Source organism: Moschus berezovskii, chromosome 23, assembly GCF_049115385.1.
Source record: "Moschus berezovskii isolate FMDL1 chromosome 23, NW_MosBer_1.0, whole genome shotgun sequence".
In the NCBI taxonomy this organism is placed as follows: Eukaryota; Metazoa; Chordata; class Mammalia; order Artiodactyla; family Moschidae; genus Moschus; species Moschus berezovskii.
The window spans coordinates 34,329,095-34,344,485 of NC_142482.1; the positions used below are offsets into that span (position 1 = coordinate 34,329,095).

The 15,391-nt window shown below is 38.5% G+C and overlaps 1 protein-coding gene across 2 annotated transcripts in view; it reads right to left on the minus strand.

Moving 5' to 3' along the window:
- Window positions 1-985: 985 nt before the first annotated feature.
- CRISP1 (cysteine rich secretory protein 1) overlaps window positions 986-15,391 on the minus strand; it is a 34,372-nt gene continuing 19,966 nt past the window's right edge. For both annotated transcript variants that reach the window (XM_055406386.2, XM_088831384.1), the window contains exons 3-8: window positions 13,941-14,069; window positions 6,242-6,332; window positions 4,794-4,942; window positions 3,033-3,124; window positions 2,760-2,848; window positions 986-1,113 (exon numbers count right to left, since the gene is read on the minus strand). In XM_055406386.2, coding sequence (XP_055262361.2) covers window positions 986-1,113; window positions 2,760-2,848; window positions 3,033-3,124; window positions 4,794-4,942; window positions 6,242-6,332; window positions 13,941-14,069 — 678 coding nt within the window. The remainder of the gene's footprint in view (window positions 1,114-2,759; window positions 2,849-3,032; window positions 3,125-4,793; window positions 4,943-6,241; window positions 6,333-13,940; window positions 14,070-15,391) is intronic.

A 15,391-nucleotide genomic window follows, 5' to 3' on the forward strand; every position in this document is an offset into this window, starting at 1 on the left:
CATTTCTACTGCTTCTTTCTTTTACTTGGCATGACAAATGATAAAAACCTAGAGTTTCTTTTATATAAACTTTCAGAAAGAGCACATTTACCAAAGAAATACCTGAAATGAAACAAAATACCTCATATTGTGCCGTCCGTGTAGCCATACACTTTACTAGGTTTCTTTAATATTCCAGTTCAGTAGGAAATAAGGGAGGGAATATCCTCTATGTGTGGATTACGCCTTGCATGTAATCCATGCTGAATATTTATTTTGTTAAATTAAGCACTCACACAGTTGTCTTGCCCTGCTTTACAAATGTGTATAGATATGGCAATGAAACAGTGAGATCTTCAAATCACTTCCCATTAACCAACATTTACCTTTCAAGTAATGAGACTGGACTCTTTGTTTGCTTTGTGGATTATTTTAATGGTTGATTTAAAGTAGACGTGAAGTTAAGAAGAGATGAATTATTAGTGTGTGTTAATTGTGCAGGGAAGACAAATACCAGGGAAGCTGGAGACCTGGGAAAGCAGGAGAAGAAGTTAAACAGGGAAAGACCCTCCTTTAGCACAGTTTACTGAACCAGTTATCCAATCCACTGAATCATGTCAACCTGAGAACTAGACATCACATGATTTAAATATGAGGCAGGTGCTGAACTCTTTCATATTTAAATCGTATTTCATTCCATATTTCATAGTTCTGTCACATTTCATCAGTCATATTTCACTCCAGTTTTAAGAAAGTTTAAAACAGTGTTGCTTCACAATGTAGCAGAACAGGAGTGAAGGGCATTGTTGTAAATATACTGATGCCCATGTATGATCCATGGGATTGCAGAGAGTCGGACACGACTGAGTGACTAACACTTATATATGATTAGTGAAAATTAGTATTTTAGGTGTAATTAAAACCAACTGAAATGCATCAAAAGCTGCTGGAGCAAAGGAAGGTCAAAGATAATCCAACAGCACATCACAGCTGCAAATAAAAAAGGCTATTTTATCTCAGTTTGACACATACAACTAGCTTTGCAGAGGCGTTGAACTGACAGGCGGTTGCAGCCAAGACGTCGAGTCTGTGTATTACAGTTATTGTATTCATCGTAGTAGATGCAGGGGTTCGCTGAAAGGAAAACGCAAGGTTACACCATATTGACTCAAAAACGCATCTGTCATCTTCTCATGCATTTGTAGGTGGTTTTTCCCGTGGTCATGTATGGATGTGAGAGTTGGACTGTGAAGAAAGCTGATCGCCGAAGAATTGATGCTTTTGAACTGTGGTGTTGGAGAAGACTCTTGAGAGTCCCTTGTACTGCAAGGAGATCCAACCAGTCCATTCTAAAGGAGATCAAGCCTGGGTGTTCATTGGAAGGACTGATGCTAAAGCTGAAACTCCAACACTTGGCCACCTCATGCGACAAGTTGACTCACTGGAAAAGACTCTGATGCTAGGAAAGGTTGGGGGTGGGAGGAGAAGGGGACGACAGAGAATGAGATGGCTGGATGGCATCACCAACTCTGTGGACATGAGTTTGAGTGAACTCCAGGAGTTGGTGATGGACAGGGAGGCCTGGCGTGCTGTGATTCATCGGGTCGCGGAGAGTCGGACACGACTGAGCGACTGAACTGAACTGAACTGAACTGAAAAGGCTTAAGAGATGTATATTCTGTGTTATAGAGTCAATATTATTAAGTAATACTTTTTTACTTTTCTACTCTCATTTTACTTCTATGGCATTTTTCATTCCATTCTAGACACTGCTTTTGTCTCTTGAATTAAAAAAATAAACCTACTCCATTACCCTGTAGCAAAGATAATTAGTAGATATTTTATCTTTCTCCAGCTACATTTGTTTTCAGAAATGAGTTACTGAAAGTGACAGGAAGAGGAAGAAGGAAAAGAAGAAGAGTGACAGAGAAATTGATAAAGGAAAAGTGATTGCATTTTTCCTTGCTTTAAAAGCAAATGGAATGGACTGGTCAGGTGAAGGATTTTAGTCTTCCAAATCTGCAGATAAAGGATATTTTTTGGTGGGGAGGAGGTTTATTATTTCTCCATAAACTTACTGAAAATTAAGTTATAAACATAGCCCCATGGACTAGTAAATTATGCCTGAAGAAAACTCCAGAAAAAGACACTTTTGTTACCTAAGGAAATGAACATGGAATTGGAACCCATTTAGTTAATACTACATTTTAGGTAAGACTTACTTAAGAAATAAAAAGATGTACAGTAAAAAATAGACAGTCTGATCATAGCTCATGTCTTCCAATGTGTCTGTGGAAACTTAAAAGTATAAGGATCACTGAGTAAAAAATTACCACCTGCTCTGATAAGTGGACAGGCAGGTAGAGGGGTTACGGCCAAAGAGCAACCTGAGAACCCTGGTAACCTGAAAGCACCATGTCTAAATTCAGGGCTGCAATAACAGAGCCAAGAAACTTTTTATATAAAGAGCAGAGAAAAAATTATATTAGCATCTTATCCAAGATGCCCTTATTATAGGGTGAGAACTATAAGTTGTAGGGTGGAAAGTTGAGTTTAGACCTGGATGTTCTAATTTCCAATTCAATAGATTTAATCATTGGTCTTCTGGATCACTTTGGGGGTGGGGGAAGGGAAATCAGATAATGTTAATTATTCCTTTGAGATGATTGAGGAAAAAGTAATATTATAGAAAGTTGTAATATTATTAAATGCTTGATTTTAATGACCCATGGCTCCTAGATCAACAATCAATATTAAGCACACTGAGATGTAAAACTTACTACATAGTTTATCTTCGCAGTTATTTGGACAGTCTCCACATGGACTTCCCTTATTATAGGGTACATTCTTCTTGTCAGGGTCATTTCCCCTTAAAAAAGAACAAAGGAAAAAGTGGTCTAATAAAATTCCTTTTTGAAAAATGCAAATAAAACTTTACTCACTCTTGAAAATCAGTTAAAATAATTTAAAGCAAATGATTTTTGAGAAACTAGATGATGTAAGGGAAGTGTATTTCTAAAAGTTATGTGAAACTAAAGCTGTGTAATACATACTCATGGCAATAGTGACAGATGTAGAGATAGCGAATTCCTTTATGACATGATGACATGCCACAGCCAATAAGATAAGAAGTGGCCCAAACAACCTGTAAAGATAAGATGATTATATTAATAATTTGGTATTTTGCTAAATGATTGCAATATGAATATTGTTATCCATGATTGAAAATAAACACACATGCTTTTAGGATGCTTTGAGCATGGCTTGTTAGGAGGTCATAGAAACAGAAAGATTCCCATGTGTCTAGATATTGTACATATATATGCATACTTGGGTGCCATCACTGACCCTGACTTATATTCTTCTTCTTATCAAGTCTGTATGGAAAATATAGTAACATGATGAAGACTGTTTGGTGACTGCATAAAAATTAGAGCATGGCAGCAACTTTGCTTAATCATCAAAAAAGTGGCATGTGGAGAACAGTGAGTTGGCTCCTGAGAAAAAAATGAGTCAGGTTCAAAATCCATCTCTGTCAATTCCTGGTGGGATGGTATTTACAAGCTTGTTTTATGTTTCAACATCTCATTTTATTATTTGTAAAATGAAATATAATAATACTAGCTTCTACATCATAGGTATATGGTGGGGATTGAATAGAAAAGACTTTCAAGTGTTTGGAGGAAGAAATATTAAATTACTGCTTCAGAGTAATAGAGCTCATGTTCTTCTGATGGAAATAGTGGGTCTAGTCTACTTTTACCTAAAAGACAAGGAAAGTAGAAATTGTCTCACATTGTCATATTTTTAGCTCTCTGGGTAATAATTTTATTTTTATCCTCTGATAGCATAAATTATAAATAAATGGTCTAATGCTGTACTATTCTAGGACTCCTGGCACATACCACTTGTGTCCAATGATATCGATCTTAAAATAAGAATGCTATTGGGATGTCCCTGGTGGTGCAGTGGTTAAGACTGCACTTCTACTGCTCGGGGTGTGGGTTTGATCCTTTGTTGGGGAATTAAGATCCCACATGCCACGTGGCCAGGTAAATAGTAATAATAATAAAGAAGAGGAATTCTACTTGCTAGTCTTTATTTAGAAATGTCTGCTTTGCTTTAGAATAAGTGATTAAGTCTATTTTTCTTAAATGTGCTATCTTTGTAAGCTTTTAACATTAATCTTAAGTAGGTTTTGTTGTGAGTATATTTTATTACAGATTTTGTGTCACAGCTGAGTCTTCTGCTTGGGGGATAACACTGTTTTATCATTTGTATTTCTTGCATATTAAGTATTTAAATCTATCCATTCTGGATGAGTTTTGGCAATTTACATCTTGCTGGAAAATAAATCACCTGATTTAGATATTCAAAGTCATTTTTGTAGAATTAATTTATTATCTACACTGAAGCCCAGTGATATTTTACAAATGTGAATCAGGTTAAATCATTCTTCTGTTTAATGACTTCTACTACATTCAAATTACAAGATAACATTTATAATAGCTAATATGGCTCCAATGATAAGGCCCTTCCATCTGTGTTCATCTCCTTCAGCTCTTGAAGGTATCATGGTTCAACTTCCTTCTCCAACCCCTTCTTTAGTTTTTTCTAAAGAAGTCCTTGAACATACCCAGATCCCAGATAATGGTTTCCAAGTATTATTTCCCACTAAAAGTTAGAAGTATCTTTGAAGATTGTAAATTTGCAAAAAGTGGGTAGAAGGATTTCCCATGGTTCTTATTTGCCTGTTTTCCACACACCCTTATTGTCACTTGATCAATATGTATATTGGCCAGCACACAGTTTACCTGAGTGTAATGCTCAGTTGTCACGTCATCATCTGTCAATGTCCATTCCCCATACTGGAAATATTTAGACTCACTGTACCAGATCCTGATTACATTTGACCATGAGATAGGATAAGATGTCAGATGCATATTTTCTCCACAAAAAGTATCTAAGAGGAGGAAAAAGGACTAGGTTATACTTTACGAAGCTTGGAAACATTTTACAAGGATACTTTCCTCACTTTTATTTTAGAAATGTTTCACTGGTCATCTAAGCAATGTTTGATAAGAGGAGGCCAACTCAGCTGTATTTGGCTAACAATTTTCTTTCTCATTGATGAATAAACGTGTGGTACTCAGGTTTGCTGAAAACTTGACAGTAGGAAATTATCTGCAAGCTTGGAAATCAGACCAACCAACATTTTAGTTTCTGCCATGTCCAAGCTGATGGAGAAAGATGAAACCAATCAGAACAATCTATGAGTTGTAACCAAGTCCATGCCTTGAAAACAACCATATGAAGTATTCATCATACAAAGACCTTGAAATAAACATTTGCTCATTTGGTCATCCATTCACTTGTGATGTGGGGTCTCAATCAAACGTGACATTTGGTAGTAAACTGCCTTTCTCTGGAGCAGGGAAGACTCATTTTGCTAATTCACAGCTTAACAGCATTGAGTAAAGATGCCCCCAAATCTTTAAATACAGAGTGTTCTTAATGTCTGCTCCGGTAGGAGACACTAATGGCTTTTCAGGAAACTAGCAGTGATCTACCTAATATATATGCCATGAGATGGGTTTATTTTTGAGCATCTAAACTTGTTCTTATGGGCAGCTCCATAGAGTTGAGTATGACTCACTTCTCTATAAATAAAGATAGCTCATTCCAAAGCTAAATATAGTCCCATGGTAATATTGTGAGTAGCTGAAATAACTATGGGCTTCCCAGGTGGCACTAGTGGTAAAGAATCTGCCTGTCAGTGCAGGAGATGTGAGAGATGCGGGTTACATCCCTGGGTTGGGAAAATCGCCTGGAGGAGGGCATGGAGAAGAACCCACTCCAGTATTCTTGTCTGGAGAATCCCATGGACAGAGGACCTGGTGGGCAATAGTCCAGAGGGTCACACAGAGTCGAACACGACTGAAGTGACTTAGCATGCATGCACAAAATAACTACATGGAGTGGAAACCTTCTAGCTACACAGCTTTTCATCCGTTATTATTGTATTCAACTATCCTATGATATTGAGAGCTTTGACTCTTCTTTTGGTGATCAGAATCAGGAATTTGAAATTTTGAATATCCAAATTTAAAAATTAGCAGTAATGAAACAGTGCTATGAGTCACAATTCACTGCCATTTATGGGGTAAGTGTAAATCCATGATAGATGACTTAACTTACCCTTACCAGGTTACCGAACAATTCCTGAGGACTTTTGAGCAAAAAAGGTGTGTTGTATACCTACTTGTAATTCGCCTCTTGAGTGCATTGCTTTGTACAATTTCACAATCCTTTGACAGCATTCTGGCATTTTGTGCAGCTTCTTCACTCCAATTCTACAAGTGAAATACAAATACATGGCCTTAATAACATTAGATACAACGAGTCCATTCTAAAGGGGATCAATCCTGGGTGTTCATTGGAAGGACTGATGCTAAAGCTGAAACTCCAATACTTTGGCCACCTCATGCGACGAGTTGACTCACTGGAGAAGAGTCTGATGCTGGGAAGGATTGGGGGAGGGAGGAGAAGGGGACGACAGAGAATGAGATGGCTGGATGTCATCACCGACTCTATGGACATGAGTTTGAGTGAACTCTGGGAGTTGGTGATGGACAGGGAGCCCTGGCATGCTGTGATTCATGGGGTCGCAAAGAGTCGGACATGACTGAGCAACTGAACTGAACTGAACTGATGATAAGATTCTAGTTCATTCTTTCTAAAAATCCAAAGCTAGCAATATTCTCAATTGCGTAGGCTAACAATTGAATTCTCTTAAATATTTTGGTTGAAAGCACATCTCTTAAATATTTTGGTTGGAAGAGGAAGACAAATCTTTCATTCCATTGTTTTAACCCTTGAATTTACAAGACCAAAACTTGATAATAATATTCAGATGTAGCTTCTTTTTCTGAAATATTAGCGTTTAAGTAAATGCTTCTATTAAAAGAGACAAGTTAGAAATCCATCCCATTATTTATTAATAGTTTTACCTTTGACACATTATTAAATCTCTTTGAATCACAGTTTTTTTCATCTGTAAAATATGCCCCATAATTCATACACAACAGTTTGTTCAAAAATTTTAAGTTTTTGATTTGGATAATTCATGCAAGACAACTATGATATAATAAATCTTATGCTACATGCTCAATAAATAAGTATTGCTGTGATTAGAAACAAATACAGTGTCACATAACTCCATGTAAATTATGAATAATAATAGCAAATCATAGCTAACATACATGCAAGGATCTGTCACCAATTCTTTATGTGTACTTTCTCATTTTTACTCACAGCAGTTCTGCAAGGGAATCACTCTTACTATCCCCATCTGCAAATCAGGAAACTGACACACAGCTATTGCTTAACTTTTCAGGATAATGCAATCTATAAGTGGCAGAAAGAAAATTGGAATCCAAGTTCTTGTGGCTCTGGAGCATGTGCTCCTAACTCTTGATGTGTGTCGACTGTGTTAAGTTGAAGCATTTTGTTGGGTTTTTCACCAAATAAGATGAAAGGAAGAGTGTACATTCCTTGTTATGGTACTGTGACAAATGTTCTCCCGGACACGCTTTCATTCTCACGCTGTGTACATCCACTTAAAAGACTGTCCCCAAATCTGCACAAAACACATTGTTACTGAAAAAAGTTGCAGCATTTCTTGTTTACTACGGGCTTTTATATAAATCATCCAGCTACTCTTGAAAATAATTTTTCAACGATGCCCTAACTTAGATTTTCAATATTTTCCCTGCCATTGAAGAAGTTTATCTCATATGCATAGGCTGCCATCTGTGTTAGTTTTATAGAATTACCCCTCAGGTTGATGAATTGATTAAATTGTGAGGTTAATTAAGTAACTCATTAACTTAGGGTCAAAGTAAAAAATGTGGTTTTGTGGGGTTTGCTTGTTTCATGCAAGAAAAGATGTATTTCCAGAGTGAAGTAAGTCAAAAGAGAAAAACAAATATCATATATTAATGCATATACATGGAATCCAGAAAAATGGTATACATGAACTTATTTGCAGAGCAGAAGTAGAGATCCAGACATAGAAAACAAACATATGGATACCAAGGGGGGAAAGGGGAGTGGAAAGAGTTGGGAGATTGGGACAGACATACACTATATATATGTATAGAGTTATAGGTATAGATAGATAGATACACAGACTACTATGTATAAATAAAATAGATAACTAATGAGAACTGACTATAAAACAAGGAACTCTACCCAATGCTCTGTGGTGACCTAAATGGGAAGGAAATCCAAAAGAGAGGATATATATGTATCACTGATTCACTTTGTGGTATAGCAGAAACTAACACAGCATTGTAACTATACTCCAATTAAAAAAAAAGAAAGGAAGAAAAAAAAACTGGCCCTTGAGGAAAAAAAAGAAAAAAAATGTAAGATATATTTCAATGATGGATACATCTAATTAAAAATGTAGATATGACATAAAACATCTCATCAGGGCATAATATGTTATGGCAGTGGGAATAACATCATTGAACTCACAAATATAAAATCTTGCCTATTCTGACCAGGTTTCCAAGTGTTTAGAGCTGGAACTTATCTGGCTAATTTACTGCTGACTGTTCGTTGTGCATGCTGAGATGCACCACCCATACCAAGATTACTTTCAGAACTGAAGCACTTATTTCCTCTTGAACTGAGAGTCTTGTCCACAGAAAGCTCTACTGTCCTTTTTAACACATATTGTCCTGATTCATGAGCATACTTACTTCCCTAAGGCAGCACATATCTAACAGTACAAGCACGTAGCTATAGTAACGATAAATGCCACACAACCTCTCACCAACTCAGGACAAGGTCTACTGAGCCGTCCTAGTTATACAGTTTCCCATGGGATTAGTGGAGACTTCTGTTGTGCCTATACTCACAACCCAATTTCTTTGTACACTCAATGCTGCTTCTTTATCCACATTGACAGATAGCTGTAAATCTGGAAATTGTTCCCCAATAAACAACATACATGCTAATCTCCATCTCAGAGTCTGTTTATCTTTTTGTATAAAGTACCTGAAACCTTAATTACAAATAGTCTGTGGTTCAGACTTCTTTGAGGAAGCTCTTTGGGATATTACCTCTGAGTAGGGAACATTTCATGCAAAGATGGGCTCGATAAAGGACAGAAATGGTATGGACCTAACAGAAGCAGAAGATATTAAGAAGAGGCAGCAAGAATACACAGAAGAACTGTACAAGAAAGATCTTCACGATGAAGATAATCACGATGGCGTGATCACTCACCTAGAGCCAGACATCTTGGAATGTGAAGTCAAGTGGGCCTTAGAAAGCATCACTACAAACAAAGCTAGTGGAGGTGATGGAATCCAGTTGAGCTATTTCAAATCCTGAAAGATGATGCGGTGAAAGTGCTGCACTCAATATGCCAGCAAATTTGGAAAATTCAGCAGTGGCCACAGGACTGGAAAAGGTCAGTCTTCATTCCAGTCCCAAAGAAAGGCAATGCCAAAGAATGCTCAAACTACCGCACAATGGCACTCATCTCACATGCTAGTAAAGTCGTGCTCAAAATTCTCCAAGCCAGGCTTCAGCAATACGTGAACAGTGACCTTCCAGATGTTCAAGCTGGTTTTAGAAAAGGCAGAGGCACCAGAGATCAAATTGCCAACATCCGCTGGATCATGGAGAAAGCAAGAGAGTTTCAGAAAAACATCTATTTCTGCTTCATTGACTATGCCAAAGCCTTTGACTGTGTCGATCACAATAAACTGTGGAACATTCTGAAAGAGATGGGAATCCCAGACCACCTGACCTGCCTCTTGAGAAACCTGTATGCAGGTCAGGAAGCAACAGTTAGAACTGGACATGGAACAACAGACTGGTTCCAAATAGGAAAAGATGTACGTCAAGGTTGTATATTGTCACCTTGCTTATTTAACTTATATGCAGAGTACATCATGAGGAACACTGGGCTTGAAGAAACACAAACTGGAATCAAGATTGCAGGGAGAAATATCAATAACCTCAGATATGCAGATGACACTACCCTTATGGCAGAAAGTGAAGAGGAACTCAAAAGCCTCTTGATGAAAGTGAAAGAGGAGAGTGAAAAGGTTGGCTTGAAGCTCAACATTCAGAAAACGAAGATCATGGCATCTGGCCCCATCACTTCATGGGAAATAGACGGAAAAACAGTGGAAACAGTGTCAGACTTTATTTTTTTGGGCTCCAAAATCACTGCAGATGCTGATTGCAGCCATGAAATTAAAAGACGCTTGCTCCTTGGAAGGAAAGTTATGACAAACCTTGATAGTATATTAAAAAGCAGAGACATTACTTTGCCAACCAAGGTCTGTCTAGTCAAGGCAATGGTTTTTCCCGTGGTCATGTATGGATGTGAGAGTTGGACTGTGAAGAAAGCTGATCGCCGAAGAATCGATGCTTTTGAATCGTGGTGTTGGAGAAGACTCTTGAGAGTCCCTTATACTGCAAGGAGATCCAACCAGTCCATTCTAAAGGAGATCAATCCTGGATGTTCATTGGAGGGACTGATGCTAAAGCTGAAACTGCAATACTTTGGCCACCTCATGCGACGAGTTGACTCACTGGAAAAGACTCTGATGCTGGGAAAGGTTGGGGGCGGGAGGAGAAGGGGACGACGAAGAATGAGATGTCTGGATGGCATCACCGACTCTGTGGACATGAATTTGAGTGTACTCCGGGAGTTGGTGATGGACAGGGAGGCCTGGCGTGCTGTGATTCATGGGGTTGCAGAGAGTCGGACACGACTGAGCGACTGAACTGAACTGAACTGAACTGATATATTCAATGTTGTGCTGTGCTTAGTCACTCAGTTGTGTCAGACTCCTTGGAACCCCATGGACTGTAGCCTGCCCGGCACCTCTGTCAATAGGGTGTCCCCAAGCAAGAATACTGTAGTGGGTTGCCTTGCCCTCCACCAGAGGATCTTCCCAACCCACGGATTGAACCCAGGGCTCCTGCATTACAAGCAGATTCTTTACGTCTGAGCCACCAGGGAAGCACAAGAATATTGGAGTGGGTAACCTATCCCTTCTCCATTGGATCGTTTTGACTCAGGAGTTGAACTGGTGTCTCCTGCATTGCAGGCAGATTTTTTACCAGCTGAGTTACTAGGGAAGCCCATATATTTAATACTATGTTCTAATAGTTCCTGTGTATTTACCTTGAATACACAATAATAAAGTCTCTGAAATCAGAGACTATATTTTCTATTCATCCTATAACTTCTTCACTACTTCCTAGCTACACTTATTTGCTCATCTGGAAACTGAGGATTTTGAACCCTATTTGTCCTAAGGAAGGTAAAGTGTTAAAAGCTCATCCCTGGAGCTGGCCATTCATATTTGAATCTGTTTTTATCCAGTACTTAAGACTTTGGATGAGACACCTAATTTCTCTGATGTTCAGATTTACCATCTGTAAAACAGAGATGGTAGTATCATTTGCAACACAAGATGACTGAGAGAATTAAATGAAACAATGCAAAAAGGCTTCAGCAATATGTGAACCGTGAAATTTCAGATGTTCAAGCTGGTTTTAGAAAAGGCAGAGGCACCAGAGATCAAATTGCCATTATCCACTGGATCAAAGAAAAAGCAAGAGAGTTCCAGAAAAACATCTATTTCTGCTTTATTGACTATGCCAAAGCCTTTGACTGTGTGGATCACAATAAACTGTGGAAAATTCTGAAAGAGATGGGAATACCAGAACACCTGACCTGACTCTTGAGAAACCTGTGTGCAGGTCAGGAAGCAAAAGTTAGAATTGGACATGGAACAACAGACTGGTTCCAAATAAGAAAAGGAGTACGTCAAGGCTGTATACTGTCACCCTGCTTATTTAACTTATATGCAGAGTACATCATGAGAAACGCTGGGCTGGAGGAAGCAAAAGCTGGAATCAAGATTGCTGGGGGAAATATCAATAACCTCAGATATGCAGATGACACCACCCTTATGGCAGAAAGTGAAGAAGAACTAAAGAGTCTCTTGATGAAAGTGAAAGAGGAGAGTGAAAGATTGGCTTAAAGCTCAACATCCCGAAAACAAAGATCATGGCATCCAGACCCATCACTTCATGGGAAATAAATGGGAAAACAGTGGCTGACTTTGTTTTTCTGGGCTCTAAAATCACTGCAGATGGTGACTGCAGCCATGAAATTAAAAGACACTTACTCCTTGGAAGAAAAGTGATGACCAACCTAGATAGCATGTTAAAAAGCAGAGACATTACTTTTCCAATAAGGGTCCATCTAGTCAAGGCTATGGTTTTTCCAGTGGCCATGTATGGATATGAGAGTTGGACTATAAAGAAAGCTGAGTGCCGAAGAATTGATGCTTTTGAACTGTGGTGTTGGAGAAGACTCTTGAAGTTCCCTTGGACTCTTGAAGGTCCCAGGAGATCAGTCCTGGGTGTTCATTGGAAGGACTGATGTTGAAGCTGAAACTCCAGTACTTTGGCCACTGATGCGATGCGAAGAGCTGACTCATTTGAAAAACCTGATGCTGGGAAAGATTGAGGACAAGAGGAGAAGGGGACGACAGAGGATGAGATGGTTGGATGGCATCACTAACTCAATGGACATGAGTTTGAGTAAGCTCTAGGATTTGGTGATGGACAGGGAAGCCTGGTGTGCTGTGGTTCATGGGGTTGCAAAAAGTCGGAGACGACTGAGCTACTGAACTGAACTTAATGCAATAAGGTTCTAGAAGAATGCCTTTCAAACTATAGTAAGTATAATATGCTGTCAGTTACAATACTCACAATGCAAAAATGCCTATGCTAGCTGCTGGCTTTTATTATTTTGCATTCTAAGATGACCAAGAGATAAATTTCAAGATCATTTTTCCATTTACTCTTTTCCTCCCTTTTTTGTCATTTGCCTGAGAAAAGTGTCCCCTACAATCAGTTCCCAGAGCCTGTGTTATTTCTAACCCTTGTTATTCTAGGCTAGTCTGGGGCTAAACAACCAAGTTTCTTATCCCCCAAAACCTGAGTGATACTTCTGGGATATAATATAGGTGAGGCTAGTCGCCTAATACACCTGAACAGTCCCTGTATTTGTTTGCTTGCTAGCACTTTGCTCATACCGCAGTTTACAGAGGAAAGACAATTTCTCTTTTCTTATATGCTAAGTTGCTTTAGTCATGTCTAACTCTTTGTGACCCTTTGGCCTGTAGCCCACCAGGCTTCTCTGTCCATTGGATTTTCCAGGCAAGAATATTGGAGTGAGTTGCCATTTCCTACTCCAGGGGATCTTTTCAACCCAGGGATTGAATTCAGGTCTCTCAAGTCTCCTGCACTGGCAGGAGAATTCTTTACCACTAGTGTTTGAAACAGGGAAATAGCTTTGCCAATATTTGTTCATCTAGCTGCACCACCAGGTTAGAACATGGACATCTTGATTCTCAGAGCATCTTAGCCTCTGGGCTACTGCCCAATGAAGACAGCTATGAAATGACTCTCCAAATGCACTGTTAAAGCACCTGTAGCATCTGCCATACTGATGATACTGACTGGCAGCATCAGCATTATCTGGGAGATTGGAATGGTATCCATCTCAGACCTCCTGAATCAGACCTTAGAAAGTGGGGCCCAGGGTCCTGTGCTTCATCAAATTCTTCAGCCGACTCAAGCATACTAGAGTTTGAGAAACACTGTCCTAGGGTCCATTAAGAATGAAATTACACTTCCTGAGATGGATGTGGCTCTGTCACTTACTAAGTCTGTGAGTTGGGAAAGCTACTTACCTCCTCTGAGCCTCTGTTTCTTCTGCTGCTGCATTATAGGTTTATTTGCAAAGATCAGACTCTTAGTATATGGAAACCAAATAGAACTTAATAAAGTCTCAGTAAACACCATTACTATTATTGGCATCATCATGGTTGCTGTTTAATTAATCTTACCATTTTCAGCATGTTGCTGGCTGGTGGAGATACTCCTCTCCTGAGGGTGTTATGTGCAGTAACAATTTCTTCTTGGACAGCTGCCAGTTCTGTAAGGAGTGTATCATATGGAACTTTGGCTGGTATTGTCTGTGACCAGAAAATTACTAATTAGTCTTGATTCTTTTAAGTGGAATTTGTAACACATAGTATATTACTTGTAGACTTGGTGAAATAAATTTATAGTTTATGTGAACTAAACAATGCTCTACAGCACTTTTCACTCTAAGACATCTCAGTATGCTGGTTTCCATTGCTCCAGTATTAGTTTTGAGGACTTTTGAATACCAATCTGACATTACACAAGTCTACAGAACAGTGCACTATGATAGGACTGTTTGTCAGATTTATAATTGGTATTTTGGACTATACTGAGGCATTTTTATTGGGCAGTATGAACCATAGTGGAAAATGTTTCGATACTATTATACCTTTTACTGACTGACTTCCCTTCCTTGGTGCATTCCCCACCCCACCTCCTGCAAGTGTTCTCTTTGCATCTCAGATAAACCACTCACACTTGAATATTGCTTAAAGGCATATGTCTGGGAGAATCTAAATATTCATCACTGAGTACAAAACTTTCAGGATCTTCAACCCAGATAGTGCATCTTTGTCTGATTCATATGAGAAAGCATTGATATTTGTATCAGCATATGTACACACAATATAGAATTCAAATCAACTACAAACTAAAATGTGTCAGTATTCTTTTCATTTGTTTACCTTTTATTCTGTAGCTTACTAAGAAGAAGAATTAATGGCTTTAATATTTTAGGTTAGCATTAATTTGTGTAAAGAACATCTTCTTTTAGGTGTGTGTGTGATTCACATGTATTTTATACTATTTTTTTTAAGTGAAAGACTTATGTGGCATAATTTGAGTGGTATCTATGCATATCTCAACTACCACAGAACTATCAACAGTTTCTGAATGGATAGGATTCAGCCATACTTTGTTCAAATGCAGTAGCTCTTGTCTTATATTTTGTTTAAAAATTTAAGGATATCAGGAGAAGACAAAACTATAAAATCATTACACTTCTCTAGAAACTGTCCCCTGTGGATGTCATTTCTTCAAAAACACACTCATAAGGTGCTATTTTTCTGTCATACTGCAAGTAGCCTGGACTAAATTAGAGGGATCAAACTGCCAATATTCGTTGAATGATAGAATAAGCAAGAGAATTCCAGAAAAGCATTTACTTCTGCTTCATTGACTACCCTAAAGCCTTTGACTGTGTGGATTATGACAAACTGTGGAAAATTCTTAAAGATATGGGAATACCAGACGACATTACCTGCCTTCTGAGAAACCTGTATGCAGGTCAAGAAACAATGTTAGTACCGGACATGGAACAACGAACTGGTTCCAAATTGGGAAAGGAGGACGTCAAGGCTATATATTGTCA